General features: G+C 38.3%; 1 protein-coding gene across 9 annotated transcripts in view; it reads left to right on the forward strand.

The window, feature by feature from the left end:
• ZFYVE28 (zinc finger FYVE-type containing 28) overlaps positions 1–20,391 on the forward strand; it is a 150,539-nt gene that overhangs the window by 58,355 nt on the left and 71,793 nt on the right. For all 9 annotated transcript variants that reach the window (XM_069014601.1, XM_069014602.1, XM_069014603.1 and 6 more), the window contains exon 2: positions 9,020–9,160. In XM_069014601.1, the coding sequence (XP_068870702.1) occupies positions 9,020–9,160 (141 nt within the window). The remainder of the gene's footprint in view (positions 1–9,019; positions 9,161–20,391) is intronic.

The raw sequence follows: 20,391 nt of genomic DNA on the forward strand, positions 1-20,391 counted from the left end.
TGGTTGCATTTAACTTCTGCTTAGTTTTTGTGCATTCTGTGTCTTGTTTTAAAAGGAGCAGTTTGGGGTTGAGAATGGCTGAAGACTGATAGAGCTTATCCAACATGCATGCTGATGAGAAGTGGTCAAACTCAAACTGTATGCTGAGCTAGCACAGAAAACAGGAATAGCTGTACAAACCCATTTGTCTCCCAGGAGAGATTTTCTGCGTGACCAGGAGACCAAGGACAGACCTTGAGGATATTGTCTAAAAAGACCTGGGATTGCCTAATTGAGCAAAAAATATTCAATTCAGCAGGGAGTGGGAGCAGGGATGCATGGGAGCCTTCTGCTATGCACTATCATCCAGTCAGTTTCCTGTCTCCAGCAAATATGTGCTTTTTGTGTACTTGAATATATTTGGTTGTTGTTCGACTGCTTCGAGTCGAACATGGTTTAAAGTTTTAAACATGGTTTAAAGTCCTGTGTAGTCCTGCTGTCAGCCTTTCCCCTCCCTTTCTTCTTGCTCATGTTCTGGTAGTTTTCAAAGCCACTATTCATGCTCAAGTGTGCTTGGAGAAAGGATAGTAATCACAGTATCAAGTTGTTAAAAGTAATGAAATTCCTAAAAGTTCCCTAAAACTTTAGGTAGGCTCTGCCTACAAGGAGGTGTAGACTTTCTGCAAAGGGAGATGATGTTAAATACTTGAGATAGAGGACTGTGTCTGGAGTGTGTTCCTGGTTAGACATGGGTGAATGTCCCATTCAGAGATTGGGAGCACAGATGGGTGCTGTGGTAAAAGCATGGGACAAACATCCACTGAAGCTTGCTGTTGCCCGGAAGACAGAGTAGGAAACAACAGTTTGACTGGTGATGGCACTTGGAAAGCTACTTGTTTATATGATTTAGCTGAAATAGTGGAAATAAGATCAAAAGATTTACTTATGCAAACATTCATTTGAAGTTATTGTCAGAAGGCAGAAGCTGGGAAAAGTTTCTCTGCTGAGGGCTGTATGAGCCGTTTCTTTCATCACTGAGTTGAACAGGTGCACTTTGGAACAAAGTTTTGATGAAATCTTTTTGTTGCAATGATTGATTGTGCTACTGATAAAATGCCAAGGTAGTTAAATCCCAAGCATCTGTCAAGGTGTTCAGCTTGAGCGTATTGAAAGTCTCCTACAAGGCAAATGAGGGTATATATGAGCAGCTTTACACAGATGATGCTGCTTTTGTTAAAATATGATATGGAACACCTCAGACTCACCCTAAGTGAGTTTGCTGAGCCAAAGAAAAATAAAGATGCATTTTGAACATGAAAAAACTAAGGAATGTGCTATACCTGTTGATACCTGAGAAGGACTATGGAGCAACTCTTTCACAGTCATCAGGCTTGAACTTGCTGGGTCAGGTTACCCTCTTGTTAGGGTTTTGTCTATGCCCTGATTAAGATAATTATTTTATGATATAGAGGTAAAAAGCTGTACATGGCAGATTGTTCAAAATTGGTTGGTTCTGAACAGCAAAGCAAAATTTGTGTTTTAGGAGGTCTGCTAAGCATGACCAAAATATTGGAACTATAGACCTAGGAAGGAAAAAATAATTTAGGGATTTGTGTGCTAAAAGATGACAGAACCAAAAAGAGTCTTCAAAACGATCCTTTAACTGCATTAAGTGATTGGTTGAGGTTGTTGGGGGTTTTTTGTTTGTTGGGTTTAGTTGGGTTTTTAGGATATAAGTCTGATTCTGAAAGGAAAAAAGGTTATAGCAACGTAATACCTTGAGGGAAATGAACATGTTAGACATGTCTAAGAACAGGTCATTGTTTGCCCAAATATTTAGGAGTTATAAATATTTAGACATATCCATTAGACTATAACATAACTAGAGTGGGTTGAAAGTCCTCTAATGTGGTAAGTTGTGAAGACATGTAGTGTGGCAGGATGCTTTGCATTGCTGGGGGACAGATTGCTGGGTGCTGCTTCCAAATGCCACATGATTCCTCTGTGTAAGGGGGGAGCTGTACATCTGGAATTGAACATAATCGATCAACAAGCCCAGGGAGCTCAATTGGCTATTTTCCTCTTTATAGGTAACAAATCACTAAAAGCACTGCAGAATCTATTTATTTGAAGAGATGCTTGGTGTCATGTTTGAGTTCAAATACAAAAATCTAGACAAATCTGAAGCAAACTGCATAAAAACATTTAGGAAAAAAAAATATGAAGAGTGGTTTGTACATTTCAATATGTATCCTGACAAGCTGAATTTGTTGTTTCTAAGTAAATATTTGTTCTTTAAACTTGATGTTCTTACAGCAGCTGAGAATGAAATCTGATTAGTTTAAGTCAAACTCTGAGATATTAGCTGCTGGAGGACGCTTTGGTTAAGTGTTTTACAAGTTCAGAGGGGTGGGTTGACCTTGTCTGGCTGCCAGATGCCCACCCAGCCATTCTCTCACTCCCCTTCACAACAGGCCAGGGGAAGAAAATAGGATGAAAAAGCTTGTGGGTCAGGATAAAGACAGGGAGATCACTCACCAGTTGCCATCATGAGCAAAACAGATGCAATATGGGGAAGGTTAATTTCTTGCTAATTAAAAATAGCCCACCATAGGCTGGATGAGTAGGCAACCTTGAAGGTTACCCACTCTTCACCTGGAAGAAGTGGCTGCTCCATCACTTCCCTACAGCAAAACCCTTTTCTCTTCTGGAGTCCATCTTCTTTCCTAGAAATCGAGGCTGTGGTTCAGCTGCAGAGCACTCCTGTTCTGCAGAATAGATGTCCGAAAGCTTCAGTAATTTATATTCAGCATATGCTTATGTGCTTCCCCCAGAAAATATGGATTGGAGCACATGCTTTTCCAGATTAGTATTATGAACACTCAAAAATAGAAACTATGTACACTGACTTAATCTATCATGAGTGAAAACCGACAGCGTGGCAGTCTCAGATGTTTGGTACTCTAGTTCAGCATAACTTATCATTTTCATGTTTGGGGGGTTCGAATTACACCCAATGTAGAGAAAATTGGAAAAGATTATCCACCTGATTTTTGTTGTCCTATGAATCATTAGCTCACTGGGGTTGTTTGTTTTGTCTTTTTGCTTAAGGTGCTGCTAGCATTTTATTGTGTTAACAAGCTGTTCACCTGTCTTTCTTGCTTGTGTAATGATATTCTATAGATAAACACAGAGCAGCTGGCAAAGCTTTAACGAGGCTGTAGCTTTTTTCACAATGCTTGGTTTTTACATATCCTCGTGACCAACTCTCAATTGTTGTCTTCATCTCTGAGTCCTTTTTCTTTTTTATGCATGTGCAACACCAGCTTAAGACTTCATGACATTGTACAAAATATGACTGTTGAGGGAATTTTTTCCCTTTTTTTCTTTAGCAGATAGCACTTCAGATAGTCAGTAGATTAAAAGGAAAATACCACAAACTAAGTTAAACCCCAAAACCAAACAGCCCCCCTCTGCATACAACTATGTGCTTGGAACAGCAGTTCCTTTTTCATTTAGTATGAAGAAATATTTTTGCTGCTAGACCTCTGACAGTTAAGTGCCAGAATTTTTGACTCACCTGCCTGTTAGAGAATTATTGTGTCTTCTTGCTATTTATTAGCATTTGGAAATCAATGAGAAATTCAAAGTGCCTGTCCAAAGGAAGGATGTGAATACACTTGCTTACATGTGAGCTGAAAAATAAGCAGATGTAACAACTTGCTGGTATCCCTTTTTGAAGAAGGACCTTCAGTCTTTGGAATTTGTTGTCTGCCAGTTAAACCTACTGCTGCAACTGTGACTGGTGTAAAAAGTTTTTAATTGATTAAGTTTCTGTTGCTTTAAGTACATTACTTTTTCACAATGGCGATAAATAAACTTTGGACTCTGTGTCTAAATCCTGTTACTTTTGAACAAAAAACTTTTTCCTTATAATGTTATGTAAGTCTTAGTTAAATTTAATTAGCTTAAGACTAGTTACATGCAACATTATTTTTAAGTTTTGAAAATACTGAGTTGGCTCATCAGTGCCTTTATTTAAATTGCTTAGGGCCTAATTCTGCCTTTTCCACAGAGCACGCTGCCATCTTGTACAAGGAGTTGTTTTCCAATACAGAAGCATCATTTTCTGTACACTGCAGAGTAGAAGCAAGTTTCTAACCTATGGCTTTCATGATTTCTCATCCTAAAAGGAATGTGTTTTCAGTTGGGAAGTCCCTTTTTAAAAATTTCTGTGCTATACAGTAATTGTTCATATTTGGGACTGTCTGATAATAGCAGCACATATTTTGGGGAATGGAAAGTTTAAGGTTGATCCTGCACCTCTTTCCTTTCCCTGGAAATACAGTAGGCAACAGATTTAGGCTGAGAACAACTCCTTAATAGACACACTACTGTTATGACCTGCCTCTGAGGCAGGCTGGGATTCCTGTTAATAAAATCCTTGGGGTGAATTAGAGTGAAAAGACATTGAGTGGCTGGTGTATTTATGAGGCAGATTTATTTTAAAACAGTTCAATTGCAGTGGAAAGTATGTGGGCATTTTGTTTCTCTTCTATAGAAGTATAAACGTACCACAAAATACATAAGGAAAAGAAAGAGAAGGAAAGGATAAGAGTAGATAGGTGAGAGGAAAGATGTCACCGCCTGAGGATCCAGTGATGAGACTTGATCACTGTTTTGCTGTACTAGTAGTCAGATGTGGTCTGTTGGGAGTGGGGGCCCACAAAACAAAAAGTTTGTCAGGTTATATACATTCAAGTTGGCATGGAAATGCCTGAGTCTCTTCCTGGGGAAAGGGATTCTCCAAGTCTGATGCAACACTATGGGCCATGTACAGTCTTCTGCTGGAGAATTCCCAAAAAGAGTGAGGGAGTACTTTGGGGTCCTCGGTGGTCTTGAGCCCCCTCTATTGGTCCTGCCCACTCCTTGACTCCACTTCTGTGCTTCTGCACTTTATTTTGTGTGGTCACTGTAGACCTGACCAGGAAAATTAGCTCCAGAAAGGTGCTGCCCTATGTTTGCACAGCTCCCATTTCCAGGCACATCCTGTTCTAACTTTCTCACTTGAGTGGTCATTGGTGTTTGAGGCATAGCAATGCATTAACTCCTTACTGTCCAGGCTTCTGAAACCACCCTTTCCCTTACCACAGGGGGAATAAAAGAGGCTGTGTAGCTTCAAGACAGTTCCACTGATGTGAATGTGATAGCCTTCCTCTAAAACTTTTCTCATCAGCTGTTAGAGCTGTAGTAGAATAGGAATGGTTGAACAAGCAGTTGACGTTTAACCAAATATTGTCCTGTGGTTGTGAAGGCATTTCATAATAAAATATATGTATGTGTGTAAAATACATTTACTAAGTGCTCCTTGAAAAGTTACCCCAGTGGATGTAGGTTTGCTTTGTTCCCATGTCAAAAGGCAATCTGGATTTACCATCAGCAAAGGCGTATAATTAATGCTTTTCTGTATAGTTTCTTTCCATAGGGATCAAGTCAGGGTTCCTGAGTGTGTGGGAGAAACATAAATGCTTAGTGCTGGAAGAGTGCCAGTGAACAAAGGGAGATCTGGAGCCTTTCATCTCAAGTCCGTGGACTTTATTTTGAGCAGGGTTGGGTTTTAGCTGTTGTTCTGAAGACTTTAGATCAGCAATTCAAAAATGATGGATATTATTTTCCAGAGGACAACTGGCAGGCTTCAGAAGATAGTGCTATCACTAGCTGGAATCTTGCTCATTTGCATGGCTCCCTTGCTTCTGTCTGTTCTTTGGCTTATTTGGGATCATCATGTCTTCTTTTTGCGGTGGTGGTGGCTGCATTCCTGTTGTGATCTCAGTGGAAGAAAAAGCCTTAACAAAATCTGTACTTCTCTACAAAGGATCACGGAAACCTGGGGGAAACATTCCCTTTAATGTTCAAATTATGGGCTGCTGTCAGTTCTAAGATGACGCACATTTTATGTTACTCAAAAAGAGGTGGTATTGATACTTGAAAGCTGCTGTTAAAAATCATGCAGAAAGTGCTTGCAATTTTCTTTCAGAAAGAGGACATCTGCTTAAGAACCACCCTTGTTTCTATAAATGTGATTTTCAAAGTGATTCTTAGATTCCAGAATTACTGTGTGGCTTGAGATTGGTCTGTTGGAACCCTGGCTTCTTGTTGATAGTTTATTTTTTGGGCTCTGTCCCATGTTGGGAAGTCTGTGCTAGAATTTCTCTTCTCTGTTAGTTGTCACTATTTTTTAGGGATAGTTTCTGGTTTTGGTCTACCTGCTTGTTTACAAGATTGAGAATAGCATCTTTTCTTCTGATAACATGCAATAAATAATTCTACAGACCTGTTATTTATCTAATAACCTGTAGCTAACAGGTTTCTTAATTTGTTTCTTTTTAGCATTCTCTTATAGTCCATTTAATTCCACTCCTGTTTGAAAAATCAGGTCAGAATTCATTATGCAATAAATCAACCTAACCTAATCCTGGTCACTGTTCATTGGTTGGCCTTCATGGGCAAAGCCAGAATGTAACCAGTTCAATAGTTAATACAGCTTTTTCATATGGGCAGTTTTACACTGACCTTGTGGATGGTAGGCAGGCATCTTCTGACTTTGGTATCTGACCTGTTGAGTGGAACTTAATAAAAAGTAAAAATCCTTTAAATAAATATTCAGTGAGTAATCTTATAACATGGCTAAATGTGTGTTTGTTTGGTTGTTTGTTTTTTTTTTTTTATTAACTAGTAGTGTGCTGATTCTTGTATTTGTACTGGCTGGGATGATAGTTTGTGTATATCATACAAATGGGGATAGTAAGTTATGACCCATATATGAAGTGATGGTTTCAAATCTGTGGAGAATAGTGCCAGCACAATGTACCACACCACTGGAGAACAAAGACACTCAGGATAGCCTGGGCCATTTGTGGGGCTGAATATGTGGAATATAAAGAGGCATTAGGCAGAAGGAATGCAAGGTGTACTTGTAGAATGAGACTCCTGCCTGGAGAGCTCATACTCAGGAGGGTGTTGGGGTGATAATAGCGATATCACCACGTACAAAAAACTTCCAGTACAACCAAACAAAAATTCTCCCCAAAAATCCCAAACCCATATGTGCAGCCTACAGTGATGATATGGTTAAAGGGGTTACTGCCATCAGTGGATACAGAAACAGGCAAATAGAAGTACTGCAAGTACTCGATGCTGTAGTGGAATAAAGCAAAATGAGCAGTGTTGCTGAAGTCCAGCAAATCAAAACAAGGATTAGATGCATTAATTTGTTGTTAAATGGGATGATTTCCTTAAACTAACTGCCAAGATAAGTGGTAGGTTTTCCATGAGGTGTTTTCAAATTAAGTCTTTCTATTAATTTGAGTATCTAGGGATGGGAATTGCTAACTCTTCCTCTGCCAAGGAATAGTAAGGAATTTGGATTAAATTATTTGAACCATATTTTGCATAAACTGAAAATAAAAATTGGCATTGAATATGGCACCCTCCCTAATTTTCTGTTACCAAGTGGAGTAAATTGAATTTGTAGACTTGTGGTTATTTGCTTTAAGTGGCCCCCTGTGAAGAGATTTAGAGTTTCATGCAGTTTCAGCTTGCCAGGGACCACATATGATTGACAAAATTAATCAAAGATCACACTACTAATCCAGACCAAACATAACACAGTTGAGAGAACTCAATTAAAACTTTTGTTCCTCCAGTTGAAAAAATCAGCCACGTGGGAGCTAAGTATCTCAGGCATACTTGTCTTGCTTGAGACCAGTCTTAATAAATTGCCTTATTTTGCTTCTGCAGTGCAGTTTAGATGCTTGAAAATCAGCAGTCGTGCTTTGCCACAATTCCATACACAGGCTCCTGCATCTTTGTTTATTAGCTTTGTCCAGAAAGTTTTAATGGTTGTGGATAGATGCTGAAGGAAAACATAAAACCCAGAAATAATAAAAATAATCGGGTAGGGAATGCTTAAAGAAATGCTTTACTAATCTTGACTATAAATACAGAAATTTAGAACTAAACAACATAAAATTTAGTAGTTCAATTACATGCTCTCCCTCTTATTATCATTCATTTTGAATTTTGTTTTTTTCCTTGACCATATATCATAAGCTTTATCCTTCTCCCTGGGCACCTTTATATCAGGGCTATAGTGAAGACATTATTCAAGAGTGTAGATTTTTGTCAGCTTACACTTAAGATATTGAAACCAGAATTCCTAGCTGTTAATGTTAAAAAAATCCTTTTATGATGTAAACTTTTACTATTAATATTTATTATTAATATTAGTATTTCTCAGTGTTTTTGAGGAAGCATTCTTTTGGTCTTTTTATTACAATTGCCGCTTTGTTTTAATGTGGCCAAAAATCCATTGTGATGATTCTGTTCTTTGCCATTTGAAAGACTTGTGACATAGTTTTCTCTCTGTAATACCTTGTTTAGTCATATTATTATTTGTTTTGTAAAATGTTTGCATCTATTTGGCCCTGGTAGATTCAGTACCTTTGCCTTCTGTGGCTTCATTCTTGTGATGCTCAAAAGGAGGATTCTGACCAGATCATGCTGCAAAGGTTACCGTGGTGCTTGATAGATTATTCCTCTGCTAGATAGGTTTGGGGGTATGGTTTGTTTGTTTTAACTTGGAAATCAACTTTGTCTTGTTTTGCCTGGAGCTGAAGTCTACTTTTGTTTAATAAACAAAACTTGTGATTCAGTTGTTTGCTCCTGCAGATAATTATGTCACAAGTAGTGAGAATGCCAGGGTGGTTTTGGAGATAATGGTAGCTGAGTAATATCTCAGATTTATTATGTGAGAGGTTTTTTGAGAGTTTGTTTTTTTTTTTTTCTTCAAAGTAGAACAAATTTCTAAGTGTATGTAAATATCTCAAGATCATTCTTTTCCATGCTGCCGCACTGCTTGTCTGGCTTATATGTTAAAAAAATCACAGTAAATACAACTCCTTGAAGTCAGTTTAATTTTTGGGTTTTGGTTTGGTTTTTTTGTAAAAAGAATGTAATATTTCCCATGTCTCCAATACAGAGAACAGACCCACAGCTCCTTGCTCAGTTCTACTATGCTGATGAGGAACTAAATCAAGTAGCAGCTGAACTGGATAGTTTGGATGGAAGAAAAGACCCACAGAGATGTACACTGCTGGTCAACCAGTTTCGCTCCTGTCAGGTAATCAAAGTGGCAACTTCCTGATTTCAGTGGGATTTTTATGTACATTTAATGTATTATATCAATATTTTTTGTATTAATTAGTTTTTATTGTCAGAGCTTTTTAAAATGAACCATCTTTAGATACATGCCTTTCCTTACTTTAAAGGGTATATTCTTGAAAATACTATCCATAAATGAAATTTCCTACATCTCATATAAGAGTGTGCATGCTTTCCCTGAATAAGAATAGAGATCATAAACTTTGTTTCCTTTATAAAAAATAAGTATACAGAGCTTACTAAGACATGAAAAATATTTCAAAATTTCCAGCAGCAAAAAATAGTCATGTCGTTTGTAGCTGCTCAGCTTTCACACCTCATGAATCTGATAGTTTTTCATTAGTAAATGAACTACATTCAGAGGGTTATATGGTGTTTAGCTAATTCAAATTTTTAGAGGTAGAAACTACTTTTGTTGTACACTTCTTATTTGCATGCATGCTCTGATATTTTCTTTCCTAGTCACACCCAAGAAAAACACTTTAAACTGAAGTAGGCTCAAGTCTAAAATACATGATGCTCAGCTGATAGGAGGATTTCTATATGAAAAGTAAATGCTTGCTGTCACCTCAGGAAAATTTTAAGTGGAAAGACCATAGTAATAAATACACATTTACATCTCCACTGATGCCTTGAGAGGCCTCCTAGAAACAGAGACTAGACAGGAGTAAAGAATTAAAAGAGGAATTTATTTGAAAGACCTTCAAAGGTACGCCCAGGGGAGCCTGAACCTGTTCTCAAAATGGACCCCGAGATGGACCCCCAGTCACGAGTTCTTCACTCTTTTATAGGTTTGGTTCATTTGCATAGCAGGGTTAATTCTCCAGTTAAAGCTTCAGATTTCCCCTCAGCTTGCCCCCCCCTTTGTGGTTCTTTGGTTTATACTTTTGGCCTAGGACAGTCTTGATGTCCTTGGAAAGCAGGGCTGGAGAGGCTTTGTTATGCCTGTCTAGCATGAGAGAGCAGAAATTAACAGGCTACAAGAAACTTCAGAGTCATGCACCAAGCAGTACAGAATTTGAAAAGTATAAAGGTTAAAACCTAAGGCATCACCACCAAGTCAAATATGGTGCAGTTAAATGTAAAGAATGCATTTTGATTTATGCTTGCTAAAATTTCCTCCTGTTACTCCTAATAAAATGTACTGAACTTCATTATGGGAAAAAATTTCTTCACTAATCATATTAAGATGAATTTCAAGAAGAGTGCCCTGATTGTTGTAGGAAATGTTCACGTTAAGTTAGCAGAGTCTGTTGAAAAGAAAAACAGTCAGATGCTCTGTGTTTGCTCACAAGAAAACTAAATTTTAGAAGTGCAGCTTTTTGAAGAGTGCTTACAGGGAAAGAGTTGACAGTGAGTGTATTGTTATGTCAGAAACAACTTTAATACTTCTGTCTACTTCGAATATATTCACAATTTCCTACTGCATCGTTCCTAGAGAAAAATGTGGAGTCAAGGGTTTACCAAACTGGAAGCTGTAAGTTTATTAGCAATTAAAAATGCAGTGACTTAGAGTGAAAAAAAAAAAGTGGAAGTTATTGCTAGAGGAAGACTTCAGTCTTCTGTGTGAGAAATCAGTTGTACCTAAACATTTCAACAATGTTTATCTGACTTGTACAAAACCTCCAGGAGTGAATGTTCCACAAACTTTCTAGTCAAATTCTTTCCAAACTGGCAGGAAAGGTTTTCTGATAATAAGGGTGGATTAACAGTATCATTGTGTAAGACAAATCTCCTTTGTTTTTTTATCCCTAGCAATGACAACTTATTCCTTATTTCCCTGCAGGCACACAGGTTTTCTGATGTGTTTCCCGTACTATAGGCAGACCTAAAGAATTCTACTCAAAAGTAGTTTCATTTGTAGGAGTGCAAGAAATGCAGACTCTGATTGCTCTTTGGTCAATTTGGCTTGTTCTGTAGTGATTCACTACCTTGTGACTCTTAATATCTTCTGATGTCTGGTAATTTCATTTGTCAGACAGATTGCTGCTACTAAAACAATCTGTTGCTAGAGCCGAAAGAAGAGATGGAGGGGTTTTTTAATGTAGCTATTTTTGTAATTTGTAAAGTTCTGTAGAGCAGGTCAGATTATCGTTGAATGTCATGTCCAAAACAGCTTTGCTAATTAGGTCTTATATTATTTTGTAGTATTTTGTGTAAATGCAGTGTTTTTTGGTTTCTTTTAAGAATTTGTCCTGTAATTGCCAAACAAGAGAAGGAGTAGTGTTTTAGTAAGGATTCAAAATGTAGGTATTTGCTGACCAAATATTGCATGGTAGGAGGAGGAATTGGTTTTAGCCTAAGGTGTGGTGGGGTTTGAGAATGATGGAGAACCAACAGCCAGCCCTGGGCTCAGAAGGTTGTGGTGGAAGGTTGTGCATGTAAAAGTAGGGTGGCAGCTGCATTGTGCAGTACCTCTGATGTCTGCAAAAACAGTCATGCAATTCTGAGACCTTTTATTTAGTAATGTGCACTTGCTGGCTTTTCAAGCAATGCTTTAGAAAACTATTTTGTGGCCTCGGAACAGTTAACCAGACTCCCAGTCTTTGCAGGATTTTTTTTTCCTATTTTGTCCTTGTTTTTCCATGGAAACCTTAAGTTTTAAGATTTCCAGATTATTCCCAATTTTTATCTCCATGAAATTTACAGAGGCGTAGCCTTTCTATAAGATTTTTGTGTTTTCTAGGGACAAAGATTTCTAAAATTTCATGTCCTTCTATCTTGGCATCTGTCTTTTAAATTAATTCATTGTTCCTGGGTTGCTTATTTTCAGATCATTTACTGATAGTGTCTGCTTGATTAACAGATGATGCTTTTTGAATTTTATTTTTATCAACTAGCAAAAGGAAATGTCTTTAAATTAGTGTGGTTTTTTTGTTTTTTTTTTTTTTTTAATGCTAACAAGTCTTACAAACTGTGATTCTTCTTGGAAAGAGGTTGGGTGTTATGTTGGATCTTAACCATATCTGAAGAGCCCAGTTTTAAATCTTTGTGTCTACTTTGAATTTATGATAGTTTTGTTAAAGATCTCCAAGTTTACTGTAGTGTGTGAACAGACTCAGACAAACCAGAAGGTCTCTGCCTAAACCATACAATACTTTATAGTGGACATATTTAATGTTTTCTACCTTAATGAAACTGGCAGTATTAGTCAAGGCAAGTTGAAGGTGTGGTGCATTGTGGTATTCCTGTGGATGTGCAGAGAACTGCAGTCTTCAAGAATGTTGATGCTTCCTTAGAAAACTGCAGCTCTGAATGTTGTCTTCTACTGCTTTGTCATGATACTATCTGCTGATAAGAATCACACTTTTTACAGTAAATTAACTTTTCAAAATTCCTGAACATCTTGCAGCTTGGTTTTCAAATGCTGTGGGTTGACTGTACAGCAGGATGCTGAGTAGCATAATCCATGAGTAAGAATGGTAAGATGAGTAAGATAATGGTTTTCAAAGCTTAACTTTTCATTTTCACTATAATGTGATGTAACACTGTTTTCCAGTTATGGTAGCCTATTATAAAAATGCCATGCCTTATTTTGCTTTGGTGTTTGCATGTCAGTGGTAAAATATTGTGAGAACATACCTATCAATACAATATCTTGCATTTATTGTGTGATTAATACCTATTCAACAGACTAAAACACTTCTCTACTGGTTTCTGTTAAGATTAACAATACCTAAAGTATGCTGAGATGCTTGATGAAAAGCTGTTTAAGATTTTCTTAAATGAACGAAAAGGTAGGTAGAATGTCATACTTTGGTTTATTGAACTTGATTGATGGTTATAGAAGGAAAATTTTTTTTTCCCCTTAAGAGAAACATCTCTGCATTAGTCAGTGTTCAGTGATATGCAGTGCTAGTTCATGTGAGGTTTTTTTTCCCCCCCGCAACACAAATCATTGCAGTATTTTGTATTTTGTGGTATAACAAGTTGTCCTTTCCTCTGCTACTCACAACATCACACAGTATTGAATTTTACAAGAAGTGATGGTAACTCATGTACACTTTTGAATTATTCACTCATGCATTCACGATCATTCTCTAAATTTATTTGCTTTGATCATTGTTTTTTTCACATTGATCAGTATTTTGTTAGTTGAGTTAGTAAACTGGTTTAAAACAATTTATCAGCTATTTAAATGGAGCTAGGCTTATTGTTAAATATTACAAAACTTCATTGGTTTTGTTAAAGAGTAAAGAGTAAAAAAACCCCCTTTGTTTCTAATGCAGAGAGTTTTTTAAGACTTGACAGGTAACAAACCTGTGCATAAGTACTTCACATCATGAGAATGTTTTTAGGATCACAGTTCTTGCTTGCTGTTTCAGTACACTGAGAATTATTTCTCTGTGTACAGTACTGAGGTCTCAGAATAGCACATGAGTCAGTTCCAGCAGGGTTTTGTCAGCATTATTCCTGCAGATTGTATCTCAGCAGTGTGTCACTCGATCTGCTGAGGTGCATGAGGAAGGAATTTGCCCCATCAGGGCACTGCCCTGAAGCAAACCATAGACTTTCCCGGCTGTGCTGTCCATTTGCACTGTTCCACAGAATAGTAAAATGGGGAATTCGTGATATTTGTGAGATATGACAGTTTCTGGCTCACTGGTAGGAGTGATGGACACTGCTTTGACTGGTAGTACATTACACTGGTTCTTCGCTCCTTTCCTGCTGTTTGCCTTCTTGGGAAGCACCTCCTGAATTACTGCAATGGCAGCCCAGCATTTCCAAGTCAGCTTTAGCAGTTTCAATTTGCTGTAACATTAGGCTTTAAAATGTAGCCTTTTGTGGACTGCTTCCTGTATAGATCAGTCCTTCATACAGTGCTGAGAAGCAGGGACCTGTGAATCTGAACCTGATTATTTACTGTAGAATAAGTAAATGTTGTTGAGGAGTTGGAGCCCTTAGAGAAAGCTAATCATATTTCATCATTTTGTTGTTATCACTTGTCTGTCTCAGTTTCTGTAGCAATACAAAATATGTAGTGAATATTATCAAAAATGCTGTGTTTCAACCACACTTATCTCCATATTTCTTCAAGCTCCATTTAACAACTGAAAGCATCATTGTGAAGTAAGCTGACATACAAGTGTCAGTGGAAACAAAGCTTTGCCCTCACTGCAAAGGAATGTGTTACAGGCTGAAGGAGCTTACTGTGGGGTGTGGAAAGATGGTATAAATTGAATATGGCAAACAAGGAGTAAAGGAGCTGGGAGCATAACTGGGGAATCTGCTGTGTCACAGAGTGACATGGTAACATCACAGAGTCATAGGATAGTTTGGGTTGGAAGAAGCCTTAAAGATCACACAGTTCCAACCCCCTGCCATGAGTGGGGACACCTTTCACTAGGCCTGGTTACTCAGAGCCCCATCTAACCTGGCCTTGAACACTTCCAGGGATGGGGCAGCCACAGCTTCTCTGGGCAACCTGTTCCAGTGTCTCACCACCCTCACAGTAAATTGTTTTCCTAATAACAATCTAAGAATGGCTTCATGAGAGGAAAATCCTGCTTATCAAACCTGATTTCCTTTTATGACAAAGTAACCTATCTAGTTGATCAGGGGAAGCCAGTTGATGTGGTCTTTTTGGATTCCAGTCAAACTTTTGATACTGTCTCTCACAGGATCCTTCTGGACAAAATGTCCATCCCACAGCTGGACAAACACATCATGGGATGGGTGAGCAGCTGGCTCATGGGCTGGGCACAAAAGGTTATAGTGAATTGGATGACATCAGACTGGTGCCCTGTCACTAGTGGGGTTCCATAGGGCTCCATCCTTGACCCTGTGCTCTTCAACAGCTTCATAAATGACTTGGATGCAGGCCTGGAAGGGACACTGAGCAAGTTCACAGATGGCAGAACACTGGGAGGAGCTGTTGACTCCCTCAGAGGCAGAGAGGCCCTGCAGAGAGACCTCAACAAATGAGAGGTTTGGGCAGTCACCAGCCACATGAGTTTCAACAAGGGAAAGAAACAGATTCTGCACCTGGGACAGGGCAACCCTGGGTGTAGGGACAGACCTGGGGAATGAGGACCTCAGAGCTGGATGTAGCACTGCAGGTGGGGTCTCAGGAGAGCAGAATAGAAGTGGACAGTCACCTCCCTTGTCCTGCTGGCCACACTTCTCTGGAAGCAGCCCAGGATAATTTTGGCTTACTGGGCTTCTAAGGCACATTGCTGCTTCTTTCAGTTTTTCATCTACCAGTACCCCCAAGTCCTATTCTGCAGGGCTGCTCTCAATCCACTCATCACCCAGTCTGTATTGGTGTTGAGCATGTTTCCAGCATGGGGCAGGACCTTGCACTTGGCCTTGTTGAATCAAAATTGTAATGCAAAAAGAAAATATATGCTCTTTATCTCTGAAATATGCTTTTTGTGTATCTTAAAAGCTTAGAAATGTTACTTGCTTTGTGAAGATGGAGATGGATGGATTAGACAAGTCTAGAAGGGGAGGAAGCTCTTTGTCTGATACTGTGTAGTGTCTCACTGAAGCAGTGATAATGTTTGATAATGGGTCACTTCAGGAGGTGGTTACCAATTTCAGCCTGATACAGGGATACCAGTCCAGTTGTCTTTCACATCAGCTTGCACTCTGTATGTGGGCAGATTTCTGTATTGGTTTTTTATTTTATTAAGAAAACCCAAAAGCACCAACAACAGTAACACAAAACCCCCAAACAAACAAACAAAAACCCCCAAACAAAAAACCACAACCAACCAAAACAAAACCAAATAAATGAAAACACCAGACTGGCAAAAATCTAACCCTAAACAAACAAAACTTTCAACACTACACCATCACACAGAACTCTGAAGTTGTTGCAGGGCTTGCAGATTGCTTTAGTAACATTTCCAGAATGGAAGAGAAACGTGACTGAGCTGAGTGAATTGTTATAGAGCATGCGTTGATTTATCTGTTGTGGGAAATTGAAAGGCTCTTCAGTGTGGGACATTTGAGTTTTCTTATTATATATATTTAAAAATAAATAAAAGTTGATGTAGCATGAAATGACAACATGGGTGGTAATCAATAATGCACAAGGGTGAAACTGAATCTGGATTGACAAGTTGTTAAATAATTAAAAGAGAACTTACCTTTGTATACAAAACACAATTAATTTTTTATCAGTGAAAAAAGACGTGGTTATATTATGTTAAATGTTGCATGCTGGGGTAAGCCATAGGTCATTACTAAGGAGACTGTGATGCAAGGTTATACTGTACCATCTGCTCATGATGACCACATTTCCACTCCTGTGGAAAACCACTGGCTTTGGTGGAAGATGAGGTAGTCATCCATATAACACATGAGGTGGTAACAGGAGAGCAAAATGAATATTTCATCTGTACTTCAATTAGAGCAGTTTCTTCTTTTGGTCACAAGTTTTATTCAAATTTAGAAATACATTTTCTTCTTTGTAAAAGAGAACCCAGCTACAGAAGGCAATTAATTTCAGAGGTATTGGAGTCTTCAAATACTTAGTTTCAAAAGATAAAATGATTTTTCATTTCTTAATGTATGATTATTTGCCCTCAATCATAGTTTATTTTATTGCTAATATTTGGCACGTTGGTACCTTGAATGAATATTGGCAGTGGACCTGAGACACAGTGGTATAATTCCCAGAGCATTTGAAGGCTAAATGAGGACAATGGAGCCCAGGTCATTTTAAGCCTGACTTTTCTCAGCATTTGTGAAGTAAGAGATTATACCTGATCCAGTTATGTAGGAATTAATGTAATGTGATGTGTCTGACTATCAGGGCCTTTATAGTTGTTCCACACTCTTCAGCAGTGCCAGCAGAGGATTGCTGTCAGCTCTGCTAGAGTGCGATTGGCTAAATTTTATTTATTTCTTTTTTTAGTGTTGCAAAGAAGGATAGATTCTAGTATCAGCCACTGAATTGTTTATGTAGTCTCATGACAAATATGCTGCAGTTTTCCTTCTTTCCTCCATATGCACATGGTAGCATCACGTTAGCAAGATTAACAATACATGCAAATTTTTTTTTTGTGATGTTTCTGTACTTGGGGATTAAGTCTCTTTTCTTCTGTTAGAAGCCTTTTCACGTAATCATATAGAGAAGTCCCTTTATTTTTTCTTTAATGCTGGGGAAGTATGATAAGAAAGACAAGGCAAGTTATTAATTTTTTCAAGACAGTTCTTAGCAGTGGAATTTAATTTTCATTGTGACCTTAACATACTTGGAAGTTAAAGTCTGTTTTTTAATAAGAAAGAATTCATTTCATAATGGATTATTACGAAGAATATTTTGTAGTAATATTGTGCAATCTGGTTTTCTCATGTGTCAGGTTGTCATAAGTAAGTTTTCATTAAACAAAATCCTTGAATGGAACATCCTGAGTTGGAAGGAACCCACAAGGATCATCAAGTCCAGCTCTTGGCCCTGCACAGCACCATATGCAAGAGTATCACAATGTACATGAGAGCATTGTCCAAACACTCCTTGAGCTCTGTCAGGGTTGGGGCTGTGACCATTGCCCTGGGGAGCCTGTTCCAGTGCCCAGCCACCCTCTGGGTGAAGAATCTTTTCCTAATATCCAACCTAAACCTCCCCTGACACAGCTTCAGGCCATTCCCTCGGGTCCTGTCACTGTCACCACAGAGCAGAGATCTGTCTGCCCCTTCCCTTCCCCTCATGAGGAAGTTGTAACTGCAATGTCTCCCCTCAGTCTCCTCATCCCGGGACAGCATTCCCAATTCATTTGTTTGTGCCTTAGTCCTTCCCCCGAGGTTTTGCCAGCTACAAGCTCTGTGCATTCCAGCTTCTCCATTACACACAGTGCCAGCCCCTGCCACACCTGCCCCGCCCATTCCTCCCGTCAAGCCTGGAACCATCCAACAGGGTGCTCCAGTCACAGAACTTATCTCACCAGGTTTTGCTTATGCCAGTGATGCCAAATCTCTGGGACTGGGCCAAGGCTTCGAGCTCTTCTGGCTGGATCCTCATGCTGCACCTTTAGATGAAAGCCTAAAAGGTGTTTATGTACTTATGTTAAACATTGGACACAACAAGGACTTCTACATATTGGAAGGAGGGATTACAAAATATTTTGGAGTTTGAGAGAATAGACTAATTTCAGACTGCCCTTCTGTTACTCTTAGTGTATAATTTAACATTAAACTACTAATTGAATGGCTGGAGTTTAAGGTGATGGGAAGAAAATAAATTGTTAGCCATTAGGGTGGCTTGTTCAGTCATTGTAACTTTATAATTAGCCAGAGAGAATGAGAAGCTTAAATAGTTCAGTCATAACTCTTAAGTTCCTTTTGGAGTAAAGATGCACTGGTTGTCTTCTGCCTCCAGCTAATGCTTTAGAAGGAATTTGTGTTAGCTCATTGCTGCGCAGCATTCTTGGTGAAAAACAATGCAGACTTTAAGACAGTAATTAAAAACATTACTCATTTTTGAAAATACCACATGTATTAGCAAGCTAGTGTTGGTTTGAAGAAGTTTGAAATGATTGATCTGAAAACAGCTTGTGATAAGGATGGATGAATTTGCTGTTGGAGAGCAGGCTTCAGATGGTAGGCTTTGCTGCTGCATGCTTTTGCACTACTTGCACACTTAAGACCTTCCCGTTTTAAAGGCTTGGGGAAGTCTGTTCTCGTGTGAAATGAATTATGCAGAAAGTGTGCTGTTGGTTAAGAAAGGTTACCTTTTTGCTTATACCACCTACTCTCCCCTACTGCCTTTTAATTTTTTTCAATATAGTGCTATTTTTTCAATACTTCTCAAAGTAGTGTTGAGATGAACAGCAGCAGCATTACCCCGAGTAGATGGTTCTTCACACCATGAAGAAATAAAGCTAGATACTTCCTACATGCTCATATTGTTCTTTGTTCTGTATTTCTGAGAAAAGCCCAGAATTTAATTCAGAAAATGTAGTGCTCTTGATGCTAACATATGATTTACACAATATAAATTCTTAGGTTTGCCCTGAGAATACCTTTTCAGTTCTCTAGAGGTCTCAGGGTTTCTGTGCCTGAAGATTACTTACGCAAATACCTAGCAACAGATATTTGTATTCTTTGATTTCTCAATTGCCCTGCGGTGTCTGCAACTACTGTTATGTTGTTGCTATTCCACGTACACAGTGCTCATAATCAAACAGTGTAATTGTTCGTGTAGAGGTGTTAAATGATGATCATCTTGAGACTGCAAAGCTTGTTGAATTGATTTGTGCAACTGGGGCATTGAGCTAAACTGCCTTTGTGATGTAAGTTCTGGTAATTTTTGCTTTAGAATTGTTCTGATACTGTGAGGTCTTTTTTGGTATATTTTTTGTTTGCTTTTTTTCTGTTTAGGTCTGATGCAGACATAAATAATCAGAGACGAATTCTAGCAGGCTTTCAGAGTCATGTTTACTTTTGACTTACATGGTAACTGGTATGAAAAATTATTTTTCATTTTCATATGTTTGTACAAACCTCTGGCCTCAGTGCCAGCCTTATTTATTACTTGTACAATTGTCCTCCATAGGGAGTTTGCAAATTTGACTGTAAAATATTTTAACCCTGTAGCTGGAATGTGACAAGTTTTCTCAGTAGATCTAATTAATATAGTTGTGGTTGTCTGGCTTATTCTGCAATGCAAATATCATATTTTATAGTTGAGAAAAGAAAATTATGGGTGGATTCCTCAACTAGGGAAGCAGCATTATCTTGATGTAAATTTTTAGGAGAACTTTAAATCACTCATTTAAAATACACAGTAGAAACTGTTAGAAGCTTGAACACTCTTAGAATAAAAGTCTCCAAAGATTTGGGCTCCACAGTTTTGAGTTGAGCTACTGTTGGACATAACTCTTTATTTGTGGTATAATTTCACATTGGCCTTTCTTTGTCTTTTGTCTACCAGCTGCACAACTTCAGCATATCTCAATTAATTCTGTACTCAGTGAAATTAGATTTTTCATTGGTTTTTAATGCTAAGTATGTTCTTTCTCTCCTAGCAGGTAAAGGCTTTTAAATTTGCCAGTGCTGTGGGTTACCAGTGAGCTTACTAATTATATTAGTGGAAAGGCATAGAGTGATTTCAGAAGGAAATGTTTCTGTAAATTTGAGTGGTTTTGGTCAGAGTTCTGTGATAGTTTTAGCAGCTGTGCATGTGGGTTTTCAGTCTTTGATTCAAGCAAGCCCTTTGGCACTCGGTAGAAATGTTATAAA

Source organism: Aphelocoma coerulescens, chromosome 4, assembly GCF_041296385.1.
Source record: "Aphelocoma coerulescens isolate FSJ_1873_10779 chromosome 4, UR_Acoe_1.0, whole genome shotgun sequence".
Taxonomy (NCBI): domain Eukaryota; kingdom Metazoa; phylum Chordata; class Aves; order Passeriformes; family Corvidae; genus Aphelocoma; species Aphelocoma coerulescens.